Genomic DNA, 16339 nt, shown 5'->3' with positions numbered 1-16339 from the left:
TAGCTTCATCCTGTTTTCAATGCATCAAGAAAAAAAAATTCATACAGTATTTAGTAAAGTTATAGGGCGCTTGTTCTGCAAAAATTGTCTAGGCTTGTCATCTTTTGGAATGCAGGTAATAACGCCTTGTGTTTGAGTAACAGATACATTTCCACTTATAAAAGCATGATTAAGAGCTCTGCAAACAAAAGTACCCAATTTTGGCAAAAAGATTTAAAGAAGTAAATTGTAAAACCAGATGAACCTGGGCTTTTATTGATTAACATGTTTTTTAAAACTGTCAAAGCCTCATTTTATGTGATTGGCCCTTCTAAACAATTTCATGGTGCACTTGAAAGTTTGGGCATTTCTATGAAATTAACAATACTATTTAAATTATTATCCTGTACCTTTACTCTTTGAGACTGGTATGTTTTTTTTTGTTTTATAGAATAAGCTAGTTTCTTTCAAAATGTCAGATTGGTTATCTAATACAATTCGCTTTTCATTAATTAAGTTGGTTATAAATGTAGTTTTTGTCGAGTGTTGGATCTTATACTAAATTAATGTACCAACAAATTAAAAATGAATCGTTACCAATCGCATCGATTTTTTCGAAAATAGTGTTTGGCCCATATAAAGTAATAATCGTTAATCTTGTTTCAGCAAGAGTAATATCTAGCAGTATAAATTGTCATTGGTCGTGATCATAGACGTTATGCACCTTGTGTTCAAGTTTCTTTGTAAGAAAAATTGAAACACCGCGCGAATTTTAAGAGCCATAACACATAAGGCATTCCGTCCCCCCCCCCTCTCCCGCCCTTCTGAGTAAATTGTTGTATATTGATCGCAGCAAAATGTTTGTCTTGAATACATAAAATTTCACAGTTTGTATCCTTTAAATATTGAAATACGTGTAACCTTTTATGTTTACCCTTGATGCCCCTGCAGTTTAATGATAGTATTTTAATGCAACAAATTTACAAAAAGCATGAAAAAATCAATTATAGTGATATGTAAAAGCAAGTGCGTCGATTCGAGCGTAAAACCCATGATCTCTTTATAGTTAACGGGAGCAACAAAAGGACATAAACAATAAACATACAATAAAAAAACTGACTACAATATATGGAACGGCGACTTGGCTAAACATTCTAAGTATTAACTTACAAGACATGGTATTAATGAAACCCTTTTCGATACAAAAATTCAATAGCAACACGTTATGTTGACCAAACAAGCACTAGTGGTGGGAAACTGCCAAATTGAGGTTCGATGCGACCAAGATGATTCCAAATAATTAATTCAAAACAAGCAACATTTCCAACGTTCACTAGTACATGATCATCGAATGTTAAGCAGTACCAAACCATTACATGAATTTTAACAGTTTCAGAGGTTTTTGAAATGTTATGGTAGGACAGAGAATATGACATTATATGACATCGATTGTATTGCCCAGAACATCGCCGAGTTCCTCTTATCCTTACAATGAAAGGGCAACGTTTAAGACGAGCAATAATCAGATATGCATGAAAAAAACGTCCTTAAATTGTTTCTCACAAACGAAACACACGTTGCTAATAAAATGAACAGGGCGGATGGCCAACACTATCCTTGTGGGAACCCTTTAGCAGCAGTACTGTTTGCCCACTGGTCCCTCTATCGACAAAATGGCTCTCTGGGTTTGCAGGTACGATTTATTTTACATGTTACTTTTTGTTGGTGGTCTATGAAGATAAGCTCTTTATATCCAGTTTCCACAGCATGCGCTGTTTTGCAAAACGCTTCATTGTATTTCAGATGCAGCTTACTAGGCTGGTTGCTTTGCCGGTAGCTGAAGAGTTTCGACTTTCTTATATTTCTTGTGTACACGAATCATACCCGCCTCCTTATAACACTTGGGCACAGTCCCGGATTACCCATTATGCAGAGAAGGCAACTGCCTATGGGCCCCGCGACTTTTAGGTACAGAGACAAAATAATTGTTCATATTTAAGTGGTTATTTATTTAAATCGCTATGAAATACATACAATGTCGTATTGACAATACAGTTAAATGATGAAATTGTATACCTGTAACAATTGTCTAGCCAGCCTTGGTACGAGTATGATATTTAATTGAGTGACATCGACTGGGCACTGGTGTTCAAGTAGACACAAGGCCGACTAAGGCATTAGCCGTGGTCCCCAAAAGTTTTACTGCCTCTGGACCTCCACGGTGCTAATCGTGCACTGCTATGGGATTCTGGCCCTATGACCAACCGATGTTTAGATGTTCACCTGTTTCTGGAGGGCTGTATTGCCCATGTGTTATATTTTGGTGGTGTTTGGCATTAAGATTACCTTTTGTTTATGTCTTCGTATGTTATCCTTTTTGTTCGTGGCTCCCTGTGCGTTGTGGTCGTTTTTGTTCTTTCTCTCTTTATCTGCGGGGCTTTTTATTCGAGTGCCATTAGTCTTTGCCTCCTTCGCTTATGATTGAGCAAATTCATTTGCGGCCACCTGTCTTTTCAACGAACTTCAATTGAAAAACATGCTTTCCAACCTACGTAATGTACCGGAGGCCTCAATATCATACTTCATTTGCTTGGCTTTAGCCAAAGCCTGTAGAAAGAAACGTAATTCGGCTTATGCCGATGAATTAATAGCATTCAATTAGGCGTAAAATAAGTCAGTCTTGAGAAGTTAAATCACACACGAACATTAGTATTTGTGACTAGAATAGTAATAGATCAGAAACAGCTTCGGCGGCGTAATCGTAGTATTGTGCGAATTTCTGTTTTTCGTCTGTTTCATGCTCATTCTTTTTTGTTTGTTCTTTTTTCATGAGAGTTATATCAACCTTAATGCAATATCAATGTAAGACGCCAGGGTTCTTATTCGTTTACTCGATATATTTTTTTTTAAATCCAACATGATTCAGGGCGAAAGTTGTGCAGGCGTGGGTTTGTGTACAAGCTGAAGGTGTGTGCTAAGAATAATAGTTAAGGCTCCTTGAAAGTAAATTGTTTGAGTCTGTAGCGTAAGTTTATATAATCAATATGTAAAACAAATAATTCGTGGAACAATTTTAACGTAATATATCAGTAATTTTCAGAAGATATGTATATTTCCCCGTGGGTCTATTGTCATTTCAGAACAGTTTACGAGAGTCCTTCCGTAGGCTTTCACGATACACTGACAGAGGAAATATCACCATGGATAAGCAACTTAAAAACAATATAACGGTAGAAAGACCTAGGTTTGTCCAAATTTCATTATTTTGACGCATATTTTTGTTGCATTGGCATACGTGATTATTATCTACAACATGATATTTCCGATTCTAAAAGAACGTTAATTATTTTCTTTATTGCTCGTACATTTGGTTCCAATGGCATAAGTGCTACGTAGCTGCGAAAACACGACATACTGTTACAATCATTTTAAATAACTTAGTTTTTTATACTGAATGTATACATTTAGCTCAAAAGTTACAAATGAGGATCAACATTAGTCGTACGCCAAATAACAGTGCCATGCATTTTTCCCACGATATTGAGGTACAGACTTCGTCTAACACTGGTGATAATTTTTTAAAACGTGCTTTGCAATACAGTATTATGATAACAACGTTCCGGTATTAAGATAATCGATTTAAGAAGGGTTTGCGTAATATCAAGTCTGTTTTGTGTTGCAATACATTTCCAAGCGGAATGGGCGCTCCGTGAGTTAGCATAATGAATAAAGCAAATATTTCTAAATGGCGGCGTATGTTTTTTGGCAAGTCAACCACCAATCATTCGGTATTTTAGTTGCATATAGTTGCCATTTAAAAAGTAAGGAAAATGCATACAAAATGTGATTGACTATACAATGCAAACGAGTATTCTGTAAAAAGACGACTTTTGTTGTTTTACCAAATCGATATTGGCGACACAATAAATCGGTCTTGAGGATTGATTTCACTGCCAATAAACTAGGGTGGGAATTGTCGCTCTAGAAATGTATCTGTATATGTAACATACAGACAGTATAAATGAAAGAGAAATACAAATTGACTATTTCAATACAAGTTACTTACACCAAATATTTAATATAACGTTTGAGAAAGTTCAAAACTTATAATTAAATACGACCGCGTTCACTGTTTTTAAAACGTCCATAGAAATCATAACCTTGCAGAGTTCGTGGCTTGCATTATTTTGCATAACCCAAGAGGTGCGAAAACAAGCTTCTCAAATGATATTTACTCGTTTAGCTAATGATTAGCGTTAAAGTTCGTATTTATTTAAAGAAAAATTAAAGGTTAAATACACTTAATGAACTCAGAGTCAGATGGTTTAAGCTAACATTTTAATACAATTTATAACATGACCTACGCTCCAGGAGTGAAATAATGTAATGCTCAATATTGTTTATTACACGGGTGTTATTAAACTAGTTATATAACTGTGAAATGACGTCGTTTTTTGACGAAATGACGTCATTATTCCAGCGAATTTCTTAAGTTAAACTCTTTTACAATGTGAATAAACGGTGAAAAGAGCATAACATAAAAAGAAAATTTGTTAGTCATGTTATAAATAAAATCTTAGATTCGTGGTCATTTTGTATTGAATTTATTATACTCGTCATCTATATTAATATAAAAACTCGGCAAGCCTCGTTTTTATCTTTATTTAGATGACTTGTTTAATAAATTCAATACAAAACGACCACTCATGCAAGATCCTATATGTATCACATTTTAACAATATTTTCTTGCCTTGATATCAAGCGGACTAATCTAATTATCCATAAGTTTAAGGTTTTTAAAATGATAGGACTTTTCTTGATACGGAACATGATATACATTTGACGTTAAGGAAAACTGCAAGATGTTTTTCCCGTTGATTATATTTTATTCTTCTCGTCAAAAGGTGTGTGCGGGTCTAGGGCATCCCACTCCACACCGTACAGAGTTTTCAAGCAATATGTGCATATTACAACACATTATATACATTTTACAATTAATAACTTTTACATAACAGCAAAATTTGGATTGTTTAAGGCAATTTTTGGATAAAAAGATTACAATTTAACTTTTACTTTTAAAGGAAGAAAACGCGGATGCACACGTGATAGTAGCTAATGTTGGAAATCCTTGGGTGAATGTTCGGTGGGAAATTATATGTTAAACAGTTAACGTCCCATATTTTGCAATAGAAACGTTTTGGGCTTGAGGCCATTTGACGGTTTGTGTATTTGTTGTCTTGTGATGTTTGATATTCAATTATATTTGGTTTGACTGAAGTGTGAACATTTTATACGTTAGTACTTTGAAGACATCTGCAATTACTTCAAAATGATCATGCATCTCAAAATGAAAGTCGTGTTCTATTTATAAACCACACTTGTCGTACATATAATTATTCTATTCAAAATAAATATTAAAACATGAAACCGAAAAAAACCTTTCCAGACGATTAACTCGTGTCACTTAACAATTTAATTAAATGCAAATATCCTTATTGATAACTTTTACGTAACAAATGTGACAAAAATGAAAGCCTCAAAATAATGTGCACAATGTTTGCTGACGATATAGCTGATTTCTCAACAAGTGTACAAACACAATCGCAGCTTACTTATATCCATATTGCTTGCAAAAAACATTGTAAGGGAAGTTAAAGAAACTGACATAAATGTTATCCGCACTCGTTTACCATTTATCAATGTAGACAATATTTATTTTTATTGTCCGTTGGAAACATGTAAACAAACATCCTGAATATTTCTAAATACATAGAGCTTTTCTTAAATTCCTCAAACTCTTAACTCCTAATGAACTCTTAATAAGTTATTTGCTCGGGCAAAAATAATAGGGTACATCTTCGTAACTTTAAACAATTATCTACGAATATCATGCATGTTGTCATGGCAATGAAATAGGATTAAGATACTTTATTGTATATATCTGGACACTCGAAAAATGATCTTTTAAACCTATAATGGGTTTTAATAACGAAGCAAGCAACAATAGGACATTTTATATGTATCATCTCATACGGATTGGTAACTCTCTTTTTTATTTTTATTTTGGAAGTATTTCCGTTTCAATATAAATTCTTTATTACATTTAAGTTGCAATAGATTGTTTTGCATCATACGTGAATGCAACAATGCGACACAATTCTCTGTCTGTCTGTCTGTCTGTCTGTATGTCTACCTTCCTGCCTGCCTTCCTGTCTGTCTGTCTGTCTGTCTGTCTGCGTGCCTGCGCGCCTGTGTGCCTGCGTGCCTGCGTACCCGCGTACCTGCGTGCCTGCGTGCCTGCCTGCCTGTCTGCATATTAATGAATGTATTCATTCATTAATTCATTCATTCATTAATTTAGTTAGTCTGTTTGTTAGTTAGTTAGTTAGTTTGTTATTCGGTTATTTAGTTATTTATTGATTTGTACTTTTATTTTAAAACGATGGTATTTTTTCACGAAGTTACATCAACTTTAAACTTGTAAAACTTGTTAACTATACAGAATAATACATTACATCCAATACGGCATTAAGCATGTATGTTCACTGTATATAATTTTATTTTAAAACGATGATATTTTTTCACGAAGTTATATAACTTGTAAACTTGTAAAACTTGTTTACTATACAGAACAATACATTACATCCAATACGACATTTAACATGCAAGAACTCTTAAAACTGTGTTCACCGCTTAGAAACGGTTAATGCACAGAAGTAAAGCCGACTTAAAGGTAAGCAGAACATCCCTTTTACCAATAATCACTTAAAAAACGAAATGTGCACTATTTAACTTATAGAAACACACATTAAACTAAACATCATAAATATGATATTATATAAGAACATATGTTCGAATAAAACGCAAAATAGAATCCAGAGAAGTGCCGTTTGTTTGCTTTTTATTCCTATATACTGTTGTCGTTAGATTGCACGTTTATTTTAATATTAGTCAACGAGACGATTTCTTTTATTCTGAGCATTTGTTAATGAAGTGTAATACGTATAGCTATTACCAAAATACTTTCAAATTTATAAGTAAATAACTCGCTCAGTTAAAACAAACGCCAATAGACATAACTTCCCTGATTCAGTTTGTAGAAATGCCACGCCTAAAGCCATGTAATGTCTCTCTACATAACGTTTCTCTGGAAGTGCTTTCCTGACGAACAAATTTTCCAATGATGATATTATAGGTCGGTTATTATATCTCCCAAGTCTCTTGCGGTGACGATAGACTCCATGGGGACGAATAATTTAACAGTCTACGCGCTGTTCCCAAATGGCATAAGTCATATTTTCAGATTCAACTGACAAGCTTCTCTGACGTACACGGCTCTTAGTGTATTTCTATTGTAAGATCACTTTAAAAGTGTGCGTATTTTTTCTGTTCCATCCATACGATGTGCAGTATCGTCCATTCAGAAAAAAATGGTTTGGTTTAATTAAAATGTTTTTATAGATGTTATATACCGTTATAGATATTGCACACTAAGGAATCATGAAGACTGGTCGGTTGTGTACGAATTATATCTAGTACTAATCTGAATTCGATGAAACAAATCGTATCGCTAATTGTCGAATGGTTTAAATAAAAATGACCTTACAAACAAACAAATGATAACTAAACTTTTTTTTCAGAATGCGAATGCTCAAATCATTGATTTATTGAGTAGTATGATACGAATTGTGGAGACACATCCGACGGCGATTTAGCACGCCTGTGAGATAATTAAATACCTGATTCGTCCAAGCTCTGCGCGATACTCGAATCTGTTAAGGAGCCAGTGCCGTAAAATAATGATTATGTTTGTATTTTTTTTGGCACAGCTGTGACATAATTCAACCAATTCACAAATCATTTATAAGCGCGATTCTGTTTGACATATATCGTCCGAAATTATGGTAACTTCCAAAATACATAAGCCATTCTGAACATGCGTTTTACAACATATGTTTTGATTGGTTGATTATGTCGATTACATAAGTTTTTAATCCAGTACCTATGAGTTTTCATTCATGCCCGCTAGTAAGCTTTGTCGTTCCCTCTAGTTACTCTATCATTACCACGGGTTTGATATGCCATTTCCATGACTAATTGGTAATACAGAATACTGTAAAACCATTAAATTTCGTGTGGTACGAATTTTCGTGGATTTCGTTGTTCCGCTGAACCACGAATTCAAGTACCAACGATTATTTTTACATTTTTAATCCGAAATTGGTCCGTTCCGAATGTCATTGCGGACATTTTCTATTGTTTTCGGTTATCAGAGATATTTGATTGAGATATGCTAGATAATACAATATGTTGTTTTCTTGATAAGTGTTTGGGTAATAATACTTTTAAATCAAGCACGGAATTTAACTGTACATCAACGATTGTTCTCTTTTACGTGACGTCGTCAAATTAACAGTTTGCAGATTTATCACATATGTCAATTAGTGCCAATTAAAGTTAAAAGAGACAAAACGGTTTTCACACCTGTATTTAGGGACCTTATTACTCAATTGTTTCTACTTGGGGACCGATTTAGCAGAGAATTGCAAATATTGTCAAAACAACATTGATGGCAATTAGCGAACGGGGACACACAAGATCGCCGCTTATTCGCTCTTATCGGCAACACTTTCATGCTTCAGTGCACATAAATCACACCCCTTGCTGTCAACACACATTAGCAGATTGTTCTTCGTTCTTACTCTGGTTGTTTTTAGAAAAGTTTAATTATTATGACTGTCAATCTTCCCCGAAAATTTGAAATCCACGAAATTACGTGTCAACGAATAAGTTGTTTTTTATTAAACCACGAAATTTCATACCGACGAATTTATATACGTTTACAGTATATGCCAATAACTGTAGATGGCGCTTAAATACACTACAGTCTTACGATGGCATATGTGCCCTCTACCATTTGTACTTGACATCCTATCCGAATTCTGGATTTCGGACGCTGCTACCGATGCCATAGTGTAAGTAATAACTGATAATGTAAAAATGGCATATCATTTTTCCCGTGGGTCGTGTATTTCCTCAAACTTTGGAATGGGAAATTTATAATTGCGGACGAAGTATTTAATTTATTAATAACTATCAATATATGTTATTGACTAATATATAAGCACACTCCACAAAAGTTAGCTGTTAATTGAGTTCATTAGACCAATCAAAGGTCACAGGCAACATATGGCGAACCATGCTTGTTATCAGCTTACATGCAAATCACTTGGGTGGAGCGCGACACCACGTTCCTGTCAAAACCATCAATATGAACGTATTTACTCCGAGGATAAAACATAGGCTGAATATCATATGGAAAAATATATCGTCCATAAAAAGCAACAGACTAAAATGTTAAAAGTGCGAGTATTTATATCGCGCGGGATTCAATTCCTATAAGCACATTAAACGTATTAACGAATACGGTAGACTTTTGAGTAAATTTGTATACAGAGCATATTTTTCTAGGGCATATATATATATATATATATATATATATATATATATATATATATATATATATATATATATATCTAGTAGTAATATTGTCGTAGGTCGCTTCCTTAATTGTAATTTCATGATTGGGTTATACTAGCATGAACACAACCAACATAAAACTTAATCATAACAAAACTTAATTAATAAAGCAATTGATACAATTCATAGTTCATTGTAACAACATCAGAAGGAAACAAGCATACGCTAATATGTTTTCTTAATGTATTCCGACAAAAAAAGTTCGGTGGTAAGTTCTATGTTCTGAACGCCTATTTAATCGTGACAAACAGATTACTGTACACAGCGAATGACGGCATAGCTAGGTGCGAACTTAAACGCTGTGGCATTCTACGGAAAAACAGCTGAAACAAAAACAAGATTCATACGCAAGCGCACAAAAAGCAATTATTGCATTTTATATATTAAATTAGTGAAATGCTATTTTACAACTTGGTTACACGTTATATACTATTTCATTAGCCAAATATTCATTTACCTTACTTCTAGCTAAGATAAAGGAATTGTTAAAAACATGAAAATGCAGTTATTATGGTAAACTGAAGGTCTTTCAACATGTATATTCTTCTCCTAAGTTATATTTTGAAGGCAAAACTGCACTACGTATAAGCATCTTTGACCCCAAAGACTTCGTATATTCGCGAAATATGCAGCCTATAATTTGATCACATCGAATATGATTTTGGCAAGGTCACATACATGAATGCTGTTGGGTTATTAAATACAAACAATGGCAAAATGTGACGCTAGTGGAACGAAGCTTTACAAACATATTTACTTTGGTTAGGGATATCCGTTACAAAACCGAAAGTATGTATCCATGTATAAATCTTTGAGCACGGCATCTAATAAATTGATAACAGAAACGTCATAAATTATCCAGATTTATCACTAAAACAGTGCCGAACGTACTTCATTAAGCCGTTCTATGATTAATACACATTAATGTACATGTTGTGTATATTAACCTTGCAGTCGTCCCAATACGGTTGTATGGCTTAATCAGTATAATAACATATGTCTCGAAACTTAGTTATAGAAATCCATCTCATTCCGTTCGACTTGTAGCCAGAAACACGATATATAGGAGTCATACAAAACTACGTTAACAACCATCATAGCATTTGGAAGGCGTCACAATATCGTAATTAGAAAGGGAAATGTCCGACACTCTGTTACAGCGCCTTAAATCAAATTATTTCATCATATAATGCTATTTTGAATGAGTCTACCATACAACAATTTTCGTGCATCATGTAAAAATCTCATGAACTTAATTATTGCCAAATGCAAAGTGAAGAAAGATTTGTGATACGTATAACCTACTTATACTCATACATACATTTTCAGTTCAAATAAATAGTGATTATTTTAAAAAATAACAAAATACAGTATTGAAATAAATTATAACGCTGCGCTCTTCTTTAATCGATCTGCTATTGACAGTTTTGGAGTGTTGCATCCTAAAACGAATTTTCAAGCTCTCCACAATTTTTGCGAATGACCCTCTGCCGATAGAATACGTCCTCTTTATATACTTAATGAATGATATGCAGCCGTTTAATGTTAACATACATGGAGACTCACGCTATTGAACATCAGCACGTTTAACACACTTAGACTTTCATACATTATGGAAACTGCTCTCATAGGCAGTTAACGCACTTCCTAATGTCTCTTTGGCAAACTTATATAAAGCAATTAGCAAATATGCCGTTAAACTGTACTGACAGCATGCAATTGTTTTCATACGTTACCTCTGGCATGTTAATATGTATATGAAACATTATTATTATGTTTTTTTTTGTTTCAACATTGTAATAGAATCAACTACCAACAGATTGCATTTAGAAAATATTTACTTTATTTATCTACAGTTATTCAATATGCGTTTGAATTTTCGTCACATCATGCAATAAATATGAATGTTTGTCACTTAAATACTTACTAATTAAACTCTATTATAATATATGTAACTCGATTTTTGACGATAATGGTCCAATTTAAATTAGTTAACACATCCCTAGATCAAACAGCAAATAAAGTTTTATGCTACAATTCGCACTATTTTAAATGTATAACATGTGTTCAATTAGTTGACCGATTGCTAGCTTTCAATCAACGTAACGGATGAACAAATCACATGGTCAGACAATCAAAAATGTGTTGGAGAAACGGAATAAGCCGATTGTGTAAACAAACCTCAGATGGCGGAGCGATCGCTTATTTTGACAAGTGGTCAATTCGTGTAACCTTGACATTACAAAAGATTGTAAATGTTAACACTGTATTACAGTTTGCTAGAAAAATAGGTAAACACGAATCGAAGAAAAACATTGATGTCTCATTTGAATATAAAGAAGTGAAACTCCAGCTGCTGGAGCAGTATTGAATTCTCATTATATACACATAGTTGGTCCTTTGTTTAAGGCAAGTGACCAATATGTCAAAACAGTACAAAACAGCACGCCAAAACAGTACAAAACAGCACAAAACAAAACAACATACACCATACATAACTTATAAAATAATAAAGCTGGGGTCACCGCCTTGGAACGGTCAATGCAAAACATTGGGGGTTCAAACTGGTTTTAGAGCGCTCAACCTCACAATTGGCCCAGCAATATTCATGATACATTTAAGTGTAAATATCATTTAACCTCATAGCATTGCAACTCAAATTAAACAATAATAAAAGGGAATTAAAACGCATTCAATTTAATTACCATTTAATTATTCAATGGTATTGAAGATACCAGAGCAACCGAGTTACAACTGTTTGATGAAATGAAACTACGAACAAGTATCAACTACATTCCTTCTTTATAGAAAAAGATTTAAGAATATAGCATCATAAAGTTAATATTTCAGATCATCATCGCGCAAGTACAGGAAGAAGCAGCAATAATGGTTGTTAAAGTTCCATATTACATAGCTTGGTTTTTATGTGACGGCTAAGAAATAAAGCAAACAAGAAATGCCTGTCAGAGAAAAAATAAAATAACAATTTAACGCTATAAACCCAATGACCTGTGCATGTAGATTACAACAGTGACAGTTGGTCGTATGAAGCAAAATAGAAGCGATGACGTCACAAAAATCAATGTAGCCAGGAACAGAAAAGAGTATCGTATGACGTAATTGACAAGCGAAGACACGATGACGAAACAAAATTCAGGGACAGTGCTGTAAAATAAAAATAAATATATTAAAGAGTCGGTGCTGTAAAATTTAATTAGAGCAAAGTCGGGTAATTTCGACACCTTAAGAGTACACCGTTTTGACTTGTAGATATTTGCCTAACGAACGTTATTATCGTTGCTGGCATAACTCAAAACTTCAAGCGATTAAAACTAAACGCGGCGGAGTGTAATTTCGACAGTAAGCGGCTAATTTCGACAGTTGGCGGCTAAAGTCGACACTTGGCTATGTTTTAATTTTCAACAACTGTTCTTATCAGTTATTTACATTTTATATCTCAATAAATAGAATGTCACAATCTATTTAATGACTAGTGTTAATTAGGTTGCGCTAGTTTAGTGGATGTGGTGTCCGCCTAGCGATCAGGAGCGAGTGTCTCAAGAAGTCGTTGGCTTCCCAGGCAATCGAGCTTAAATAAATAGGATTATACTAAACTAGTGTTAATTGCAATTCAGAGAATTATAAATAAACTGCATCTAGAGTTCGTATTGTGCTCCCACATGACTCAATATAAATCCATCTCAAAACGATATCAAAGCAAAATTTATATGGAACACAGCGACCAGAATATTTATTAAACTCACAATAATAACACATTAGTGACTGAATTGATTAAAATATTGCCACATGTAATCGCAACAAATGACTTATTTAAGCGCACAAATATACCTGCTGCAAATGAGCCACGTTGGTTTGTTTTTTTCACCAATTGTCACATGCGAAATTCGCATATGAATAGTTATTGCGCGATCTGCTCGGTTGGGATTTCACACAGGATGGCATCTCCAGTGCACGAGATGTGCCACTTTCTCGGGCATTTCGTGCATGCAACCCACTCGCTGGGATCACCGTCATCAGTATCACATCCCGGGCATTGAGCATCTTCATTTACATCGTCGTCGCTCTCAACAAAGCGGACATTTCTTTCGGAGTCAGACGAAGAAGGTGAGTCAGCACGCCGTTTCCTCTGCGCATTGACAAGCTCCTTAAGACGCCTTGCCTCCTGTTTCTTTTTCTTCTTCTTGGATCTCACGTTTCCGTTCTTTTTCCTCCTCTTTATCCTTTTTGCACTGCTCTCTTTCTTCTTTTCTCTTTCTCTTAGCATCTTCGTGAGCAACTTTTTCAATCTCGCTGTTTTTCAGCCTCTGCAATGCCGCTTGCCCGGAAAGCGATTTTGGGAGCTTGCTGCGAAGTCTTTTAACAGGGTTTTTGGAGGTCAGCTCTGGTACTCGAAGAAGAGCAAATGACTCGGATACCTGATGTTCCCGGTCAGTTTGTACAACCCTCACGGATCCCTCCTTGTGTTGTTGGCTTTGGATGGGAAGCGCATGTAAAGTACTTGTCACCGGCGAAGCTTCAAAAGTTCCGGATAGGGAGGCGGACCTTTTCGTCAGAGTCTCGGCGCTTGTATTGGTAGCGCTGACATGCTAGCCACCATTTTCTGAAGGAGCGCCGCAGTGCTTCTCTTTTGAAGAGCCTTCGTCATCGCACGAACCGACAGATACATGTATTTCTGAAGGATGAAGCTTAGCTTTGTCAATATTTTTAGGATTCAGTGGAAATAAACCACTTCGCTGAAAACTATGTATGGCATTTTCTAGCTTGGAAACATCTTGCCAACATTTGCGAAATACACCAGAAAACTGTTTTTTGGTGAAAATTTGACCAAGATGTTCAGTGTGCCAGCTTTTCACTTGTCTTTTCAGGCCGATGTTAATGGACCAAAGAAGCCAACATCACAGGGCTGTAGGACGTGAGTGGCATTTTCAAGCAGGCAGTAGAGTATGATCTGATTATCATAGCAGAACTGCGTCGCGTCAAGGTTCATGTGTGTGGAATGCCCATCTACAAACAATATCACGGGATTTGGTATCTGCTTTTGGCCAATGAAGTCATCCAGATGGTGCAAAAATGATAAAGACAGCTGTCTATCCATCCAGCCATTATCTGACATGCCGTAAATGGCGTCTGGGAACTCGCCTATTCCCGTATCACGGTATCGCTGACCCGGATAGACAATAAACGGTGGAACATAATCTCCACAAGCATTGAAGCAAGCCATGACAGTGATTTGTTGTTTGTTGCTGCTTGTTACCTAGTACACATGTCGTACCCCCTTTTCTGCAAGTACTTTGCCCATTTTTACGCACACGGGGAAACCGCTCTCGTCTGCATTGAAGAACCTCTTAGGATCACCGACAAGACGTTCCCAATCATCTACTTCCGTTTTAAGGTAGGTGTTTAAGTTTTGAAAACAATTGGCAATCATCGCTTGGTTCACAATAGCTCGTTGGTGACCAAGAGTAGACGCTGTTCGCTCGGAAATATCAGGGTGGCGCTTCATGAACCCGCTGTACCAATCTTTTCCGGGCAGATTGTTTTTAAAAGGGTTAGATCGACCGTCGTGATCAAGGACTTTCTTGATTTCTATGCAAACTTCATATCATTTAGGTGGGTAACCGATTTTCGCACAGTGCACAGTGGTAATCGACCAACATTTGCTCTTCTGCGTGTGTTAGTACAGTTGTGCGACCAGGTGTAGCACTTAAAGATGTTCTCCCAGACAGTTTGTCGAGAAGTGTGGTGTGTGTCATCCCAGAATTTTGTGCAGCTTTTTTCTTAGACATTCCATTTTCGACCATTTTTATTGCTGCGTTTAATTTTGAAGGAGAATATTGCCTGTACTTAGGTTTTGACGCAATTTGACGTGACATCGTGCTTAAATAAAAACTAATACAATTTCATTAATTTATAACCTTTACAATGTTTAAATAGCTCTTTTTTATATAATCTGCTTGAAAAAAATAGAGAGAGAGCTCAATATAATATTCAATAAACTGCGTCAACAACAATTTAAAGAGTAATTCTATTTAACGAATCTATCTTGCTTTATGCGCTGGGAATGCTTGAAAACATTTGGAGTGTCGGAATTACCCACCATCGTATTAAATCGGAGGATAATTTCGACACCCCACACATCATAGTTTAAAAAACGCTTGGCGCCATTCAAACACAAATACAATGTGAAGTGAAACACATTTTATACTAGAACTTGTACAAATACCAGAAATACAGCGAAATACTGAAGGGACGTAATTGACAATTATGTTACCTCCCTAAGCGAAGCCCATAACGCTATAAAAATTCGCTAAGTAATACAGTGTGCGTATTTTAAATGACTCACCTACATGCAAACAGCCAGACGTTCGATAGAAAGATGTTATCTGGTGACGTCACAACACCGACTACATCACATTTTACAACGAAAGCATACGGGATGAAGATAATTTAAGACAAGTCTGATAAATATTGTGAAAAGTGTAGAAATTAGACGACTTTCGGAATTACACTACCAATAAATCAAGCTTAGGTGATTAAATATTTAAGACTCAAAAGTATAAAATGGTAATTCCATTAATGATTCCAAATTTCAAGAGAAGAAAGATATAGTGAATCGAAAAGCAACAAGCACGTGTTTTAAGTACGTTAACATCATATACTTAAGTCTAAAATTTGAGTCTTAATCCGTTCAGATCCTCTCCGATGTGTCATTTGACTGATATAAAAAGGAATAATGTATCCCACTCTATAATGCTTGTTCTAAAATCTTCAAGTTGTGGTGCACAAACAAAAAGAACGA

At 35.3% G+C, this 16339-nt stretch overlaps 1 protein-coding gene across 1 annotated transcript; it reads right to left on the bottom strand.

The window, feature by feature from the left end:
- Positions 1-14401: 14401 nt before the first annotated feature.
- LOC127838248 (uncharacterized) lies at positions 14402-14761 on the bottom strand. Its single transcript, XM_052365871.1, has one exon. The coding sequence runs from the start codon at positions 14759-14761 to the stop codon at positions 14402-14404; it is 360 nt and encodes a 119-aa protein (XP_052221831.1).
- Between the last annotated feature and the right edge of the window lie 1578 nt (positions 14762-16339).

The sequence above is a fragment of the Dreissena polymorpha genome, chromosome 7 (genome assembly GCF_020536995.1).
Source record: "Dreissena polymorpha isolate Duluth1 chromosome 7, UMN_Dpol_1.0, whole genome shotgun sequence".
NCBI lineage: Eukaryota > Metazoa > Mollusca > Bivalvia > Myida > Dreissenidae > Dreissena > Dreissena polymorpha.
This window is presented reverse-complemented; position numbering and strand designations above follow the sequence as displayed.